Below are 20372 nucleotides of genomic sequence, written 5' to 3' on the forward strand. Positions count from 1 at the left end.
GCTTAGTTAGTAAAGCGCTCGTCTAGCATGCAAGAGTCCTGGGTTCACATCCCAGCCGAGTACGTGGATTTTTTTTATATTTTCACTCATAATTTATCCATCTTTACCATCCATCTTTATGATTCATTTCCAAGTGATTGAATTTACTCCGTATTCAAGTGATATATACCTGATTCACTTTATATTCTGGTGATTCACGATTGACTAACTTCATAATATATTACATCAGTGATTCATGTCGGATTCACTGCATATTTTTGATTTACTTGATATTCAAGTTATGCAAGTTATTTACTTCATATTTTATTTTTTAAAACTTTAAAACTTTTTTTTAAATATTTTCATAATCGAGACTGATTTGCTACATTCAAAAGCATCAGGTCTGTCAGACTTCATATTCAAGTGATTCATGTTAGATTCACTCCACATCCAAGTGATTCGTGTCGGATTCATTGCGTTTTCGAGTGCATCAGGTCTGATTCAATTTCTTCATATTCACATGATTCAGGTCTGATCCATTTCGAGTTTATGTTATAAATTTTTGTTTAACTGTTTTTTTTTTCAGTGATTTGTGTCTTCCACAGTTTAGGACTAATACATTTAATTTTATAATGAACCAAGTCTGGTTCCCTTCATGTTCAAATAATTTAAGACTGATTCACTTCATTTTCAAAAGATTCTGGATTGGTCGACTTATGTTTTACCAAATCATGTCAGATTAACCTCATATTAACTAGATTCAGGTATGACATTATTTTCACTAGTTTCAGTTTTGACTCACTTCAAATTCCACTGATTTAGTTCTGATTCACCTAATTACCTAGTGATTCAGATTGAAATCATTGGATATTCAAGACTCCAATTTTCTATCTTATCTGGATCAGAAGATATAACTCGCTTAAAATCCTTAATTGAGGTGATGCTAAACTTCTTAAGGGGTGATTCAATATTCAAGTGGGTGTTGAAATACTTATTTTAGTGAGTCCGTATTTATGGCGGGTAGTGTATGTTGCTTGAATAAGTTCAACCATTGAATTAAATGTTTAAAAAATATTCGAACGATCCACGAAATGGACTATTTTAGGTAACACGATTTGGATTTCTTATCGGAACAATTCCAACAAAAGATTGATGGTATTGATGATTGATATGTTCAGTTCTCAAACTGTGTGTTTTTTATGTGGGTGTTTCTATGTAGAATACGCATTTGGACGTGGTAAAAGCAAAAGTTAATGTGGCTGATTCATTCATGTATGGCTTCATCATAAACACACGAATATAAAGCTCACTGATAGAGTAGAGATAAAGTATCCCCGATGAATAATAAAAATAGTAATGATCTAGCACACTTTGGGCGTGATGCCAGAGTCCAGTTTGGCGAACATTATAGTTTAAAAACCGGATTAATCAGAAGCTGTTCATCCCAGCCGTGAAATTGAGATTTGTAGCAACATCACACACTGGGCCCATCCCCGGCTGCTATATTGTTTACTAACAAATCGAACAGATAACGTACTGATTAGAATGTACAGCATGTCGATCACTTAAAGGGCAACATTCCCGGCTTGTAGCAGATTCTGATGGGAAATTCTCCTACAGACTGGGTCACAGCATGTGGATGCAATGCAAACTCTGCTCAAACAAGTCACTCAATTAGTATGTTATCGCCGTGCACGATACGGTAGACTGGTCTTTGTTCAAGAGGAACGCAAGGAAGATTGCTGAACGTTTCTCGCCGGGAAGTTAGTCTTCCTGGTTGAGCCGACACCAATCGTTTCAGTATGTTCAAGCGGGGAAAGTGTAACATTTTAATGAGTGCAATTGTGGAAAACGCTTGGTTCTTCGTCGTACGCAACGTCTGTTTGCAGTTGCAAATTGCAGTTGGCTTCCAAAGGAAAGAAAATTACAAAGATTTTTAAAACACCAGCTTGGATTACGTTAACAGGTAAATGTGAATTGGATATAATTTGTCGTGAATTTGAATGATCAGAAACTGAAAGTATTGGCAACAAGGAGATACAACCAAAAACATATGTTTTTTTGATCCTATAGAAAACCGTTAGTCGATTAAGTTCCTGGAAAACAGTGGCTCATTCGGTACGCTGGAAGTGCCTTGCATTCGGAAAAAAGAATCATGGAAAGTCTACCCATTTCCATTTATATAACTTATTCATGTAGGCGAATCAAAATCTACACCCACCATTCGAAAGTTCGTATTCTTCTTCTTCTTGGCATTAACATCCGCACTGGGACCGAGCCTGCCTCTCACCTTAGTGTTCTTATGAGCACTTCCACAGTTATGAACTGAAAGCTTTCTTTGCCAAAGTTGCCGTTTTTTCATTCGTATATCGTGTGGCAGGTACGATGATACTCCATTAGAGTGATGCAAATTTTGAAATTTTAGCTCCCCTATGCTTAAACGATTTTAATTATGGTAAATAGCATCCTCCCAAAATTATCCTTACATCCCATCAAAATGTGGTCTTCAGCAAAGTTGTAGCTAGGAAGATTTCACATAAGATGAGTGTGTACACTTTACCATAAAATATTATGACGAAGAGATAGAGGGCTGGACACAAAAGATTGGCGTTTTCCATAGTAACCTCCATATAAACTTCAAATGGCGTGTGCACAGTCAAATTTCTTCCGAATCACTTCAAATTTTGGGAGGATCATTTTCATCATAATTGACATCGTTTAAGCATAAGGGAGCAAAAACTTCAAAATTTGCATCAGTCTAATACTCCATGCCCTGGGAAGTCAAAGAAATTTCCATTATGAAAAGATCCTGGACCGAACGGGAATCGAATTCAGACACCTTCAGCATGGTTTTGCTTTGTAGCCGCGGACTCTAACCACTCGGCTATGGAAGGTCCCTAGTTAAGTGCTCCTAATACTCGATAACGCGGAGGAATCATACAAATGGTTCATGAATGCTTTTTGGAAAATTAAACTTCACTGAGTCCTTATATGAGACCTCTGAGATGTAATATGAATCCAAACGGTAATCAATAAGAATGACGATTGATCATTGAAGCACTGAAATATCACATTGCCTATGCAAAAGTTTCAGAAACTATTTCCTACTGTATCTGACGTGAAACAGTAAGATTATTGCTCATCGACTGAATATTATTTTAACATCTGCATAAGTTTCCATTTTTATGAATAAAAAAAAACACCCATCTGCAGCTGATACGCCTTCATCTTTTCTACAGAACACAAAATCTGCACCCTGGAGGACAAAGTTGTTGCTCTGCTTCTGCTGTACGCAAATTGTTGGATATTCTGCGCAGTCGGAAAGCTACATCTATCACTGACTGCATAAAAATGTTTTAACTGCTTCATAAACAGCAAACTGGAGAATAAGTGGAACATAGCCACATCTTCAAAAATAATTCATTCATGGGAGCCGGCTCAAGTGGGCAAACTTTCACCAGCTCGGAGCCATAAAAAAGAAAATCCCATTTGTAGCATTGCGCCCGCTGAAGCAAAAACAAACTGTCTTCAACTTTTCTCTTTAATTCTAGCCCAGATTGTCTGCTGCCTCCACATGAACCGGATGGACCAGGTGGCAGGGCAATCATCCGCCACCGCGATATTAGATGATAATCCCAACTTTTCCACCGGAGATAAAAAAGTTGTTCCTGGAGGCGAAATAAAAACAACTGATGAACAACAGGACGACTTTACAGATCCGTTTTGCAATGCTGATAATCCACAGATAATTACCTTCCAGGACGTAACCTCAGCTGCCTTTAGAATAAAGAACGGAATCGAGTACACGCCTTGTCCGGTAAATGAAGCTGTCAATTGATAAATTACTCTTCCAATACTTGCTCCCAATGTCGATTTTTCCTTTCTTTGGCAGAAATCCCATTTGTCCGAAATGGTCGATATGGACATATATCTGAAGAAAGAGTTTTTACAATTCACCGGAAGTTTCAAAGAACGAGGGGCGCGCTATGCACTGGTCATGCTTCCCACGGAACAGCGCAAGAAAGGAGTAATTTCAGCTTCCTTGGGAAATCACGCACAAGTAAGCTGTATTATGTTTTTCCTTTTTCGGAACAGTGGATGGCATATGAATGTGGCCTATCTGACCAACGCACACCGGAGAATTTTCTGTAAATTGTGGCCAACATTATTTTTTGCCTTCGGTGATCTATTCATAAACTAATATGAGCTTCATTAGTATCTTTTCAAACATTACATTCATACCATAAATCTAGGTGTTCCATGTTAGTCAACATTATCCTCCTAATTTGGTAAAACAAAATTAGGCTTTCATTAACAGTATGTTAACACCATACTCTATTTCACTTGCCGTAACAGTTAAGAATATTTAACAACGGAGTTAATTTCAACTGCTTTAAAAAATCGCTTCAAATTAACCTAGCTTTATAACGTATTAATTGTGGCAATAGCAGATTTTAGCGATTTGTTTAAAATTTTTAATTATTTTATTTGACATTTGTTATAATGTTTCAACATTGGATGTTTTATGTAACGCATTAGTAATATACTAGGGAGGAAGCTTCAGAATCATTTTCAAAATATTATTTTAAATCCTCTGCAGAGCTTTCTTCCTGGTATTACGAGAGCTAGTCCATAGTGGTACAGCATACAAAATGGCCGGTGTGAAAAAATCGTTTGAAGATCAAAAGCATGTTCCTAATTTTTGATTTTTTATTATTAAGTGGATAAATACATTTTACATGTTCGCTACTTTTGGATTCAATGCCCACAATGTGATTTTTAACGTTGAATTTGTATTTAGCATGAGCCATAGAAACTTAACTTCATCTGACCAATTTATTGGAACCCCTCTCATCGTGACAACATGTCTACTTGAACGTTTCAAATAAAGCGCTTTTGGTTTATGTGTGAATATTATAAGTCGAGTTTAGAAGCATTCAGAGAAATCTTCCATTTATGCAAGTATGAAGAAAAAATATCTAAACTCTTTGGCAAGACTTCATAGTTTGACGGAGAAACCTGTGTCATCCGCACAAACAAAGATATTTGACATCCCTGCGGTAACTCAGGTAAGTCAGATGTGAATATATTGTATAATATTTTTCCCCAAAATGCTGCCTTGAGGAACACCAGCTCTCATAGGAATTTAAGCTTGGAGTCATGATAACCTGAACTGTATGATATGACAGATAACTTTAAATGGTTCTAACAATGTATGTTGGATATTCAATTATTTTCAATTTTACAATCTAGCCTTCATGCCAAACACTGCCAAATGTTTTTCCTATTTCTAGAAGGTCAGAAGAATAACCTTCAGATTTGTTGGAACGAATTTGGAATGCGAATTGTTTATGGAAAAAATTGAATTTTTGTTGAAGTGGATCATCATTCTTTTCAAAATGATTTTGTCAAAAAGTTTACTCATAGAGGAAAGCAAGCTGATTGGATGATACCTGAAAGCTTATGCAGGTTTTCTATCTGGTTTTAAAATTGGTACAATTTTAGCATTTTCTCATTTGTCAGGAAAATATTCCAACTGAAAACATTTGTTAAATATATCAACCAAGAATGATAAGCAACTTCCATCATCGCTAGGGGCATTCATATTTGTTGGAAAGTTCTCACTTCTTTCAAATCAGCCCTCAAAAATTTTCGAAAACGTTCTGTTAATTAAAAATGGTTTCGAAATCCTGAGAAACTTGAATTTCAAATGGAATAGTGAATCGAAAATTAAAATGGCGCGCACTTTCAAATTGCATAGCATTTTTTGAGCTTTAACGCAATTAGTTTTTTTTTTTTTTTTTTAACTATTTTGTTCATTATATCTACAAAGTTCTTGACATTGATTAAGACTATTGACAAATACTTACAATAAATACATGTATTGTTTGAATTGACAATCGAACAGTTTTTTTGTTATTCCAGCGTTTAACACTTATTTGCTGTTTTAAATCTGCTATACAACCAGTTGAATGATTTTTAATACAATAGGTTAATGTTTCTATGACTAACCACAGAGCTGCTTTGAATTTACAATTTTTAGGTTTTATACCAAACTGCACTAAATCTATCGCGTCTTCTACATTTATTTTAAATTTTGATTTCATTACACCATTTAACCAGCTCCATACTTTTTCAGATCCCGAACAATTATTGATCCTATGCTCAACAGAGTCGATTCTTCCGCAAGAATCGCAAGTTGGAGAATCAATCCCTCTCACTCTGTGCCTGTATAGTTTTGATTTGCATGGAATTATGTCCCGAAACACGAAAAATAAAATCGACTTGGACTCACTGCATACAAAGTTTTGGTTAACATTTTCATACAAGGTTTCCCATTGCAAATGGGGCTGTTTATCGTGCTGTTTAATTTTTATATTTTTTTCTGTAATTAAGTCATCGTAAATTTGTTTGCTTGTTTTTAAATTCCGCTCTTCAAATTTAACAGCAAGTTTAATCCACTCTCTCGTGTTTCGATTCAATTTGTTATTCATTATTTGCTCCATCATAAATTTATCAGTAGTGGCTTGTTTTCCGGATAATAGTAAGTTCTTAATAAAAAGTGCTTTGGCTTTCGATTCCACACATGTAAGCGAGAGACTGCCCTTAAGAGCAGGAGCATATAATTCATTCCGCTCCACTTTATAAAAATATCCTTTCCACAAAAAATCCCCACATTTTTTCCTCAACACCGCAATATGCTTATTTTCCGGTGGTATGATTTGTGCAACGTACCACAATTTTGACAGAATATAGGTATTTAAAATCCATATTTTTTGAACAACATTCAGTCTTCTTTTATACTGCAGTGATAAGCAGTAATTGATATTCCTAATTAATTCATAGTAGTTTGAATCGATCATTTTTTTATAATCTTCATCAAATGTCAGTCCAAGTATCCTAATGTCTCTCGCTTCACTTATAAGCTGAGGACCAAGAGAACAATTGTTCAGTCTCAAATAGTGTGATTTACTGAAATTTTTTTTAATTTTTGAATATATACTAAAGTAATTTATCAGTTCCAATGCAATGCTGAATTCTTCGTCATTTCTAATGAAAATATTCAGATCATCTGCATAAGCAATGACTCTTACGAAAATATCATCAATAAGTACACCTTTAATATGTCTGTCAATCATCCTCAACAAAGGCTCAATATACAGCGAAAATAGTGCCATGCTTAATGGACATCCTTGTCTTACAGAACATTTAATTGGAAACGAATTTGTCAAAAATCCATTGAACAGAACTTTGGAGCTTGCGTTCTTATATAACTTTTGCAGACACTCAATAAATCTATTCGGGATCTCAAAGGTTTTCAAAATATCCCAAAGATATTGATGATCAACTCGATCGAAGGCCTTTTCCAGATCTACGGACAATATAATACCCTTGAATTTCCTAGATTTGTTTGCTTTAATAATAATGTTTCTCAATAACGACAAGTTATTTATACAAGAACTATTTTCAATACTTGCTGTCTGCCCTGGGCCTAGTAGTTTCTCCATTATTGGTTTTAAACGGTTGCATAATAATTTTGTAAAAATTTTATAGTCACTATTGAGCATGCTGATTGGCCTTTTATTGCCTAGATCGAAGTTATCTCCTTTTTTTGGAATCAAAGCGATAATTCCGGAGGAAAATAGTCCAGGAGGATATTCTCCATCAACAAAGTAAGAATTGTATAATGTCTGCATATCATCTTTAAGTAGATCAAAAAACGTTGAATAAAATTCATAATTGATACCATCCGGACCAGGTGAACTGTTCTTGGATGCTTCTTTGATTGCATGTTCAATTTCAATCATTTCAATCGGTTTAATCAAACGCTGTTTATCGTTTTCGTCTACCCGCCTGTCAAGATATTCTAGGGTATTTCCACAGCCATTTCGCACATTATCATCGATCTTAAATTTTTCATAAAAATAATTAAAAATTTCTTCTTTTAGCCGCGATGGATTCGAGGTGACTCCATCATCCAATTTCAATTTCAACAATTTTGAGTCTGAAGATTTGTTTATGAATGATGTAACATGGAAAAACGACAACTTTTCGTCCGAGTGCAAAGAATTCGCTTTTAGTTTACTTCTGAACCTGTTCAAACGACTCTGTTCCAGGTTCATCAGTTTAGACTTTGCCAATTTCAATTCTTCTGAAACATCTATGTTTAAAGCTTGATATTTTGCTGCATCATTGAAGCATTTGTAGTAAAAACTTTTTTCACGAGATAGTTGCTGGTTCATCTTAAACGATTCACCCTTAAAAAAAATTTTAATCCCTCTTTTCAAATCATTATTCCACCAAAAGCTGATGTTTTGAAACGAATTTCTGGTTTTCAACTGGGCATAATAAGATTTAAATTTTTCTTTTATAACTTCATCCGCAAATAGGCTAGAATTTATCTTCCAGTACCCTCTACCATAAAAATTCATTTGTTCACTGTTTATTATTTCCACCGTCACAACTACACTGTGGTGGTCGGAAAATGGAACTGCAAGTATTTCAACTTTTCTTACGCGTTCTACGAAATTTTTCGTACCGTAAAATCTGTCAAGCCTGGATTTCGAATCACCTCTCAGAAAGGTAAAAACGCGATGCGAATTTTTTGAAAGTTCAACATCTAAAAGATCGAGTTCACCAACCAACTTTTTCAGTCCGTTACAAATGTTTTTCACTGCGCCCGTAGAGTCCTTTTTATCAATTATACAATTGAAGTCTCCGAGAACGACGTTCTCTTTGAATTCGCCCAAGTGCACTAATATTTCATCAGTGAACAAATTATCTCTTTCTCGCTTGTACTTCGAACCGGAATGCGCGTAGACGTTTATGAAATTTACACCGTCAATTACAAGTGATGTGATTCGACCGTTAGTGTTCATTACCAGATTTGTGTAACTGATGTTGTTGCGTAGCAAAATCCCAGTACCCTTACCATCTTCACTGATGTTTACCACAGCTGTGTGTGTTGGTACAAATGAAAAGTTTTCAAATGCCACCTCCTGCATGAATACTACATCAAGATCATTATTCCACACAAACTCCTTCAGTAGGTGTTGTTTCACTCGACAGCTAATAGCGTTCAAGTTAATTGTAGCTATTTTTCGAATGTATGGCATGTTCACTCTACACTACGATACTCAGTAATAGAACGACTACAGTCTAAATAGAACTCCACCGAAACCATCGAAACCAGGGCTATAAACCATTCACCCAAAAACGTCCAATATTTTCACACATACCGTCACTATTTTAGTCGTGTTATATTCCATCAGAAGCTTCCACGAGAGTTACCACGCGAGCGGCTTCTGCTGGTATTCGATGAATTCCCGGTGCGCTGCTTCTTTTTACGTCCACGTCCTTTACCTTTCCCTTTCTCCACATCTGAACTATCGTTTTCGCTGGTGGTCGCCGGTGGTCTTTTCACACCGTTCTCCTCCGTGTGTGCGCGTGATGTATCATCCGTCTCCATCGAACGAGCATTGTCTCCGTCGTTAGTGTGCGAATCTTGCACATCTATTTGAGCCGGCTGGATTTCAGCCACGTTTTCAGCACTCACTTGCTCTGCACATGTCCCTATTGTTTCCCTTGGCGTCGCTTTTTCCCCTCTCTCCTGGATCTTACCTGCACTTGGGTGCCTCGGAACTTGGAGCACCGTCATCGACGAAGACGGCCTGCTCTCATTTTCACTAGAACTAGTTGCTATTCGTAGATTTGCTGCCACCTGACTGTACATTCTGCTGTTGGCTGGACCAGAGACTCCTTTTTCCTTGATTTCCGCTAACTTAGGACAGTTGGCCTTATTGTGTCCCTCCGCCTTGCAGAAGAAACATTTATTCTTCAATCCCTCGTAATAGCATCTTGCACGAAAGTGGCCGATGTATAAATTCGCCGGAATTTCCTTTTCGATCTCAATGTGGACTCCTCTTACGCCACTGAACACCTGGTAGCCATAGTCTGCAGGATATCTCTCACGCACGTGTTGCCGAATCCTTCCGAACTGTCCCAGGACTGCTGCAATATCTTTGTCCTCTGTTTCAGGGGGCAAATTGAAAATTCGGACATACTTGAACTGTCTGCTTGCCATTTCGAGTTGCACTCGGATCTTTTCCCCATCTGCATATTCGAACCAGTACTGTTCCTCCATTGTACTGCTGAACCGGTTAAAGCTGTTCTCGTCGATGAATTTTACGTAGAAACGCTGATCATTTTCATCTTTGTACACCGAGTGTACATCGGTCGCCGGAATCTTCAACACGCGCATCATGAACCGAAGAACGTCCAAATGTATCGGAACCCTTGCTGACGTAGCAAAAACCAGTTTTACCGTATTCTTTCTAGTCTCCATTCTATCTATTCACTAGATTCCGCTTTTAACAAAAGAAAAAAAAATCACACTAGGTGTGAGCAAAACGTTTATAACTTGACAAGCACTCTCGAGTACGTGTTCACTCTACAGCGTCCGAGTATAAACTGTGTTGGAAAGTTCTCACTTCTTTCAAATCAGCCCTCAAAAATTTTCGAAAACGTTCTGTTAATTAAAAATGGTTTCGAAATCCTGAGAAACTTGAATTTCAAATGGAATAGTGAATCGAAAATTAAAATGGCGCGCACTTTCAAATTGCATAGCATTTTTTGAGCTTTTACGCAATTAGTTCGTAAAAATGTGTTCTCCTTTTTCAATGCCGGTATTGGCTTCTCATTTTTTTTTCAAAATTCTAAATAATTTCCAAATGGGCTTAGATCAAGGTCCAAATTTTATTTTCATTTTTTTCTTAATTGAACGATGTTTTATTTCTTTTTGCACATCCTGTTATATCATTTTCACAACAGGATCGCGAGTGCGTTGAAATTGCCTTATCCTTACGTTTTTAAGATGGATCAAGAGTTTAAGATCTTCGTCTGTAGTTACGTATTCGAATTTTATTTCATGTTTTGATAGTACAATGCCCCTTGCTTCAACAATGGTATTAGTTTTCGTTTCGATAGCATTGTTGTATATCAAGTTAATTATTATATAATAATATTAAGTTTTGTTTGCAAATATATGTTGACATCAAGATGACTATCAATATATGTTTCATATGTATCCAGTCAGCTCGGAAATCATTGAATTTGGAGCAGAGAAGCGCTTCATGGGATATTTGAAATGTAACAGGGACATGATCAGAATCAAAATCAGCATAAGTAACTAATTATCCACAACACTAACTAGAGTCGGTTAAGACCAAATCTATCGTAGAGGGGTTTTTAGAAGAGGAAAAACTAGTAGGGCTATCTATTGAATTGAGAAATATTCTCCAATGACAAAAAAATGACTTATTGCGAGTCAATGTCCGCAAGTCAGTTTGAAGCAAATTAACTTGCTGCCCAGTGCATTGATATGGCAACTAGACAACTATGAAAGTATATTTACCAAGCTGAGTTTCAACGAAATCACCCAAAGTTCCAAAACCTTTGGTTTTCAATAACGAAAAAGTTGATTTTTGCTATGTGTATGTTATTAGCTGTTAGAAAATTAGGACCGCAAAAACCGTAGGAATATAGGGGAGGTGTATTTCCCTTCACGATTCGAAAGGTTACCCGATGGAAGAAAGTTAGTTTGTGAATTAGCATGATTATAACTTACCTGATGGGTATGATTCTCAAGCAAGCGATCGTTAACTGAAAATGAGCATTGTTGGAGATTCTGCCTGGGGAATTCCGGGAACGAAAAACATTACCGTTCACCTGTGTGGTACGAGCCTTGACGAAGGACAAAACCAAACGTTAGACTTATGGTTGCCCCCGCAATTTTCGCATACAAACTTTTTGGTATCTTCCTTCACAGGACAGACGTCCTTTGCGTTAAAATTACTTTTGCAAATTATACACTTAGCATCTATGCGGCAATGTTAAGTACCGTAAAATCGGGTGTAATTGATCAGAAGGGTGAAATTGATCATCGTATCACACGATTTTATTTATTCGTAATGGAGCAAAAATATCAATGTAAACGGCAGCAAGTGAACGTTGTTTGCCGTAACTATTGTCGAATTGTGTGTTGTGAAGATTTTTGCGTTAAAGAATGTTTATTACTATGAAAATAATGTAAAATTTCAAAATCATGCACGGTGAAGTATTGACAAACACCTATGAACTTCTATTTCTAAGCAAGGATTTGAACATGGTATAAACCTGAAAGTTTGAAAGGATGCTTGAGATATATCCCCAAACCAGATTTCATCACCAACACTCGTACCACTTTGCTAATATGGTTGAAATAATTGAATTTCTGTTAGATATCATTGAATTCCTTGAGAAATTGCATACATTTAGGCGTTTTCTGCGTAATTCTTGAAATTTAACTACCGTTAAGTCACCAGTCACCGTGCGGCCTCCATTCACCGTGCACATATACAAATTCCTACAGAATATTCATACATTTTTCTTAAATTATTCTTTTGTTAGCAAAATAAGATAAAACTGATGAAACGAAGTAGTTCTTGTCACAAAGCATTTTGAAAAACCTAGTTTATGTAGTCAAAATCATGTGAATTCTGTTTGATAATGAGATTTTTCAACACTCCTAGTAGAAACGCCAAAAAATCACATTTTTAATTTTAACGAGAGAGTATGAAATTTTTCAAAATTTCAGCTAGTTTTCATTGTGGATACTTTTAGTAAGATGTATTTCATCGTATGAGCAATGACATTTTATGCAAATTAGAATTTTTTATTGTTTTTCGGTCGAAACCCAAATGCACGGTGAATGGATCCCTTTCAATATGTATGGTTCCTATTACCGTGCATTAGTGTAAAATTAATGAAATCATTCGGTAATATTAAATTCGTTGTTATGTGGTCATTAAACTACTTCATATTTAGTTTTTGAGCGAACATGGAATGGTTTGGACAATACAGTCAAACCTCTTATAACGATTTTAATGAAAAACTAATTATTTAGCCAATTTTCAAACATTTTATGGTTTTTATATAGATGAAGATATGAATACTCTTGAAAATTAGTGCGCACACTACTAGCAACATAGTTGCTCCATCAACAACGTTTTTTCAAGATACAAAATTCAATTATGACGAAAACTATACGGACGGTGAATGGTGCACCAGCGTGCACGGTAAATGGTGACATAGAACGGTACGAGGTGACCTTAACGTGACATTTTCAAACATAATTTTTGAGTAATTTTTGTTATGCATCACTAGTTTTAGATTTTTCCCTGAATTATTATCTAATTGCACGCTAGGTAGTGGTATTCTAGTTCGCTTCAAATTATTTGGAAAAGTTATATAATTTTTTGAAGTGTAAATTTTTCTTAAATGCACGGTGAATGGTAGCTTGACGGTATCCGTTATTTAAATAAATATTGCATTGTTAAGAATTTGACAAGTATATTCGGATTCAGGAAGCTCAAATTTATCATGTAGAGTTGTTTTGAAAACTAGCAATAATGGCATTGACAAGTGATCAATTTCACCCCGAAATGAGATCCCCTGATTTTTTATTTTAGATATAGTTGTTAACACTAAAATGACATTTGTTAGAAAATTTCGGAACATGAGTCGATGACGCTCACCTTCGTACTTGTTTTCCCGCATTTAGTTGTTTTGCTTTGTTAACATTATAGAAAACAGTCTAGAAAAAACGTGAAAATTGATCAATTTCACCCGAAATTACGGTACCATGACTCCACTTTTGGCACCCTCTGCCATAAGTCTTGCTTTTTCTAACGTTTCAATATTTTTTAGATCACTTTTGTTAAAGTGAACTAAAAAATATTCTCGAGAAAGCTTTTTCCGATGAATGTCAGATTGGGTTCTCTTTTTCGTAATGATAACGTAGACTGGCGTAAATCCAATTAAATCATATATTCCATTTTTGATCTCTTCAGACTTATAGTAACTCGGGTAACCTTTTAAGATGATTTTGAACATTGCCCATAAAGGCATAACAGTTCTATGTGGAAAACATAGGAACTAAGAAAATTAAACTTAAAGTTTGAAGTTTGCCTTCTCATACATATGTCCGTATTTTATTTAGTTCCTTTTTGCTCGCCATATTCATTTCGCACCACCACACAGATTACTCATTCTACTACTTTTGATTAACAAAATTTTAAACTTGAACATAATTAAAAGTTCAATTATAATTCAAAGTTCAAACACAATTTAAAGTCTATGTACTGCTACGTCTTTTTTTCGACATACATTGATGTATACTCAGTTATTTATCAATCGATTTAAATTTACACGGCACGTAAGGCATAACATGAAAAAAACGATTATAAAATTATTATCAGTCGTCCATATACCATGTGGTCATTAAGGGGGAGGGGTGAGGTGGTTCTGTAAATTCAAAAAATGGTTACACAGTTAATGGACTATCCTTAATTAGAAATATCATCGAGTATTATTTGATCCTTCGACCTGGTTGCTTGCTCCTGCAGGGGCGGCGACGAGGGCAGGATCAAACATGTCGCGCGTCGTTCGCGTACCACGGTGGAATAGTGTTGCGGATCGCGTTAGTAGTGTTTGATCCTTTGATCTTGTCGCTTGCTCCTGTGGGGTGAACGACGTACACTTGTTCGGCATTCAATGCTTTTATCGAGTAATATCGCGAATCCGGTTAGGCGCATTTATTTCAAATTATACATTTATCGTTTACTAAAACGAATCCTTTACCCAAACCTTTCCCATATTCAAACTCCCAGTGTATACTTGTGGAAGTGCAGAGGACTCCTCGGCATCCATAAAGCAAGTAACACGTCAACATTTCCCTCCCATCCCTAAATTAACCTGCATTCGGACGCAGCCGGTGCCGTTATTGTTTGTTATAATAATGAGAGCACCAGTACTTACACATTGAGTATGCTACTGATCCCGAGTAGTGTCTGTTGGTTCCCTGTGTAAGTACAGCTGTTCTTGCAATAACGGAGTAGCATCTGCGGGTGGCCAATCATGCTCATGCTCATGCTCATGCTATCCTTAATTAGAAATGTCATTAACATACTTGTTCATCTCGTCTAATATACAAGGAGTGGACAGGTAGCTGCAAGAAGAAGGGGCCCAAAGTGAGCAGATCAGATTAGTCTATAAGAAAGTGTAGTAAAGTAGATAGTGGAAGAAATACAACCTGTGGAGGAAAATAAAGCAGGAGTTTCAAATAGTGAAGTGCTTGGGTTTTCCTAATTCTAATGGGAAGATTCACAGTCCGCGGTAAATTAGGGTAAGCGTGCCGACCCTGAGGGAGTTGAGTCGGAGAGTCTCTAAGACGCTCCACACTGGGGCAGCATCGAAAAACGCGGAAACAACCTGTAATTCTTAGGAATGAACAGATAAACGTTAGGTGTTTTCAGAAAAAAATGATCCTTTCAATAAGACCGATGTTTTGAGCATGAGCATGAGCATGAGCATAGATGACCGTACAATTCGTAGTTGCTATTCCGTGATTGACCAAAACAATCGAAGTTGCACAGAGATTTAATGAATGTGGCTTGGGATTAGCTTACCATTCTTAAATGTGCACAAATCGAGAGCTCAAGGAATGTTAGTTAGACAACCGTTGTTACTAGAGACCGAGTATACCTCTGCATCTCCACAGTTGTCATGGAAAGGATATTGGGTTAGTGGGATAAGGTAAAGATCTGGGAGTCACCAATGGTTGGTGATGCGATCCATGATATAATCACGCCTAATCGAATTCACGATATAATTCGATAATCGCATTGTACGCAGAACAAGTGCTCGTCACTCGCCCACGCAAGAGCAAGCGACGCGATCAATAGATCAAACACTACTAACGATCCGCGGCGCTTTTTCATTTCACTACGCGAGCAACGCGCAACTTGTTTAATCCTGCCCTCATCACCCGCCCTCGCAAGGGCAAGCGTCAAGGTCAAAGGATCAAACACAACTTTCACGGCATAATAAGTGGGTCGAACTTATGCCCGCTGATTTGAATTTCTGGCTCTCCATTGGCCAAAAATTGATTCCAAGAATTTATGCAAAAACTAATACTTCTCAAAGCTTTTTTACGATAGGCCTAAAACCACCCTTACATAAATAAAATGTTTCATGCAATGATAGTTTAACCAAAAATTACAATTGTTTTGTCTGAAAACAACAAATAGTCATAACATTTCAAAATTACAATTGATTTTTATGATATTTACTTAATTGAATAGCATTCGAGCCACCATGATATTTATAACATTAATTTTGAATTGAGGTTGAAATTTTAAAAAGAAATTCTTGCACCACTTTTTGCTATTTCGTTTTTGTAATATGAAATGCAATTGTTCTAATTACTCCATTGTGCAACGCTCCAATATTCAGAAAGATCGCAAAACAAAATCGCATCAAGTATGCAATCTATGATTCTTGTTTCATCACTTCGTAATGCACACTGACATACATACATTCAAAGTCGTCTTCATAATTATAACGTGCCCTGTGTTGCTCTAGTTATTAACATCGGCTGACGCGCTAGGAAATTAAATCTTTCTTCCCTCTTTGTTCGCTCCCCAGGGTCTTTGCTATCACGGTTGGAAGCTGGGAATCCCAGTCACAGTAGTAATGCCATCAAAAGCCTCTCTGATGAAGATACAGAAGTGCCGTGACTATCATGCTAACGTAATCGTGCAGGTGAGTCCTTCCGTAGGGTCGGCGGTGGAGGGCAAAAACAGCCATGGGTAAACTCGTGAGAATTTCACGCTTGGCCAAACGGCACGTTCAACAAAAATCATTCGAGCGAAACGTTACTACCTAGAGTACCTATACTACCGTGCAGACGTTTGGATCATCCCCTAAAAAAACGAAAGTATTTTATCCTTATTTCTGAGATTACACGTCTTACTGAAACTCTCTATGGACAGGGCTGGTAGCGACTGGGTTTATGGATAAAAGGTCAAAAGATAAAAGGCCGACAGGATAGAAGGTCGAAAAACAAAAGGTCGAAAGGACAAAAGGTCTAAAATGATTAGCACGGTGGGAAAGTTTTCCTTCTATGAAAATATATTTTCGACCTTTTGTCCCCTATTTTTTATTCTTCGACCTTTTGTCCTTCCGACATTTTGTCCCTTCGACCTTTTGTCATAGATTCACGGTTGGGAGAAAAATCAGAGTAATCCCTGTTGAAATTATAGGAAGAAGTTGGTGTGTTAGATTTAAGAATTTTCCAAATATTTTTCTGAAAAGATATCTGGAGGAACCTTTGAAAGTATTTCAGAACAAATCTCTGGAGAAAACACTAGACGAATTCCTGGAGCTTTTTATCAAAGAATGAAAGAAGGAATTCCTGGAGAATAATCGCTTGAGAGTAGGAGCTTCTATAGAATTTTGCAATAGGAGAAAGAGGAAAATAGTGTCTTTAGAAGCCATATTGATCATAAAAGATACTTTGTCTCTAAAGTTAAAAATAGAGACTTCTTAGAGATTTGCATTAAAAGGAGGCAAAGTATCTAAAAAGAGACTTACTACCAGCGGTGTATGGCTCATTCTGACGACAATCACTTTATCCTACTATATATTTATTTTAACAATATAAAGTTTGAAATTTGTTTTCAAATTTTTGAAGTTGAGATTTTTTTTAATTTACACTGAAAAAAAAAACATGTTTTCTTTTCCCAGCATTGCATTGACCAACATTTCTAACCAGTAAGGCATAATTTTTAAAGGTGGCATAATTCCGAGTAGAAATTTTGTAAAAAATTTTTTGTCGAAATAACTTAATAGTTGGAATAACTTATTGCTTTTCAAATGAGCTATAGCGAGTTTGAATTGGACGTGTAATTGTAAAGATATGGACGAAACACTTTTGAATGTTTTTAGTGAGCGACCCCAAACTTCTGCACGGTAGTGTAACCTATAGGTTTCTGGTTTTCTATCCCTCTCGCCGTGGACAGGGCTCCGACATGGGTGAGGCAAAAAAGATTGCGTTGAAAATGGCACACGAAACGGGTCTAACGTATATCAATGGTTACGATCATCCGCACATCATGGCCGGCCAGGGCACTATCGGTCTGGAAATCGTCGAGCAAGTGAGCAACATTGATGCCGTTGTGGTCCCTGTTGGAGGTGGCGGACTGATTGCAGGAGTGGCAACTGCCATCAAGAATTTAAGCCCTCAAACCAAAATCATTGTAAGTCGGTATTTGTGTTCATTTTCGTTCCATGTCAAATAGTGTCACAGCCAAATCAACCTTGTCACAAGATTGCATGCGATATTTTAGATTTAAATAAGATTAACGCATCTCATTTTCTAGATTGTAGTATTTTACACAGAATAACATACATTTATTTGATCATAGAAATTTTCCTATGTGAACCATAAATATTTACAGTATCGCCATTAATTATACGGGAACTACCTGTAATATGTGCCACCGCCTTTGATTTGAATGAACTACGTATTTTGGAACGCCTTTTTGCACCCGAGATAATATCAAATTTGTAAAATAATTCTAGATTTATTTGTTCAAGTGTTTTCTTGACAAAAATGGTAAAAAATTAAAACACGTTTTTTGCTATTTTCGTTACAATTTTGTATAATTTACTAGGTAATTTTTCAGGTCAATATATAATTAAACTTTTTAAACTATCACCGAGAAGGGCCTTGCGCACTCCCATAGTTCGTATTCCATGTGGAAAAGGTGTGGCATTTATACTGAAAAAGCATATTGCGGCCAATCAAGGAGTCGATCGATCTTATTGCTGCTCTTCCCTGGTCATAGAGCCGATTAGCCGAGGAATCCCCGCCGATCAACGTGACGATTGGTGCCGAAGGTGACATTTTTGCCGCCGGCAAGAACACCATAGAGTGTGGAATCTTTGTCACAACCGAGCGTGCGAGAATCTTGCCGATCTTCGAAAGGATTGGTACCAGCGAAGCCTTCTACTGGTGAACGATGCGCACAGTAGAAGCAGGACTCATTCACCCAGGTATTCGAGGCGACCAGTCCAGGCATTCCCGCCGATCTGCGAGAGATCGGTACGAAGTGTGACATTCTTGCCCACCGCAAGAATACCAAAGGAGTGAGAGACATCTACCGGTCTGTGAGGCGATTGGTAACAGCGAATCCTTCTGCTGATCAACAAGGGTATTAGTAGAAGCAGACCTCGTTTCTGTGGAGAACAAGGCGTGCAGTTGATACGGCATCTGTGTCCCGTGGTCAATAAAGTCCAACTATTCAGTGAGCCGACTAACAGTGAGGAATCCCGGTCGATCTACCCCATGAGCTACTACTTGCCAAGAGCTGTGACACCCCGCATAGATGAGATACAGAAACTTATCCATCTACGCGACCAAGTCACCCGCAAGGTCACGTACATGATCCGAAAACTGGAGGAGGCGAAGAATAACCTTTCCAAGACGAGAGCATCCCTGCTGCGAGAAGAAGCTGGATATGTACTATCGAGAGTACACCAGTCTTCGTCGGGAGATCATGAAATGGGTTCCAACGACAGAGTACGAGGAGCATGATGAGCAGCATCTAAGGTTTGCTAAGCTCTGCTGAGGATCGAGCAACTAACCGCTAGTCTGGCTAGTAAGTTGGCAATAGATGAGAGTGAACGTCTAGTTTTGGAAAGCTTCCAAAATAGGCAGCGATCAGAGTACGATCAGGAGAAGCACTTTGACACGTCCGGCGTGGAAACGCCACATAAAGTTGCGACAACCGAAAATCAATTGGAGACCAAGCACTCTCATCCGTCCTGCAGAAAGCAACCTTACCACACTAGAATCCCTTTTAAGCCACAAACCGAAACGCGAGTTACAGCATGCTATAAGAGTCCGCTCAGAGAGAGCTCTCTGACACACCAAGAGCAAAGACCATACATTGCTGCGATACCTGAGATCCTGTCAACCGCAGCAACTCATGAAGCCGTCCAGCGTGAGCACGTTTGTCGGGTCTACAGCAAGCAAAGATCAATTTTGGATAGGATCCGTAATTATTACCAGTCGGACTCTGTTCAGAGAGAATGCTCCAACCCGTCTTGCGTAGATGTGCTGAGTAAAGCAGTGGCACCTGCTTGGGCAGCCAAGGCCTATGCTAGTGCAGTAACCCGACTTCCAAAACCATCCCGGATTCATCATCTGCCAGTGCTCACCGTGTTGACTTACTCGAACGCATCCCGACCGACATCGAACCGAAGAAAGCTCAAGAGGAGCAAGATTTCTCCGATTCGCCCAGAGTAGATTCATCGAAACGTACTGTTACGTCCAATATGCCAGCAATCAGGACACATCAGCGAAGTGATTGCCTTGAATACCGCCAGGAGTCGACTCGAGAGGAGGCGTTCGAACAGCCAAATGTTACGCCATTTGAGACTGTGATGACTGCAACCATGGTGAATTAAGTCCACTTTGGTTGAGCTCTCTGGCCCGTCCAGTGGGATCC

The 20372-nt window shown here is 37.7% G+C and overlaps 1 protein-coding gene across 1 annotated transcript in view; it reads left to right on the top strand.

The window, feature by feature from the left end:
- Positions 1 to 1590: 1590 nt before the first annotated feature.
- The window catches only part of LOC5578556 (L-threonine ammonia-lyase), a 38325-nt gene continuing 19543 nt past the window's right edge, over positions 1591 to 20372 (top strand). Inside the window, exons 1-5 of the mRNA XM_001663898.2 lie at positions 1591 to 1945; positions 3531 to 3796; positions 3872 to 4039; positions 16504 to 16620; positions 17880 to 18116. Of these exons, the coding sequence (XP_001663948.2) occupies positions 3554 to 3796; positions 3872 to 4039; positions 16504 to 16620; positions 17880 to 18116 (765 nt within the window). The 5' untranslated portion in view covers positions 1591 to 1945; positions 3531 to 3553. The remainder of the gene's footprint in view (positions 1946 to 3530; positions 3797 to 3871; positions 4040 to 16503; positions 16621 to 17879; positions 18117 to 20372) is intronic.

Source organism: Aedes aegypti, chromosome 3 (genome assembly GCF_002204515.2).
Source record: "Aedes aegypti strain LVP_AGWG chromosome 3, AaegL5.0 Primary Assembly, whole genome shotgun sequence".
NCBI lineage: Eukaryota > Metazoa > Arthropoda > Insecta > Diptera > Culicidae > Aedes > Aedes aegypti.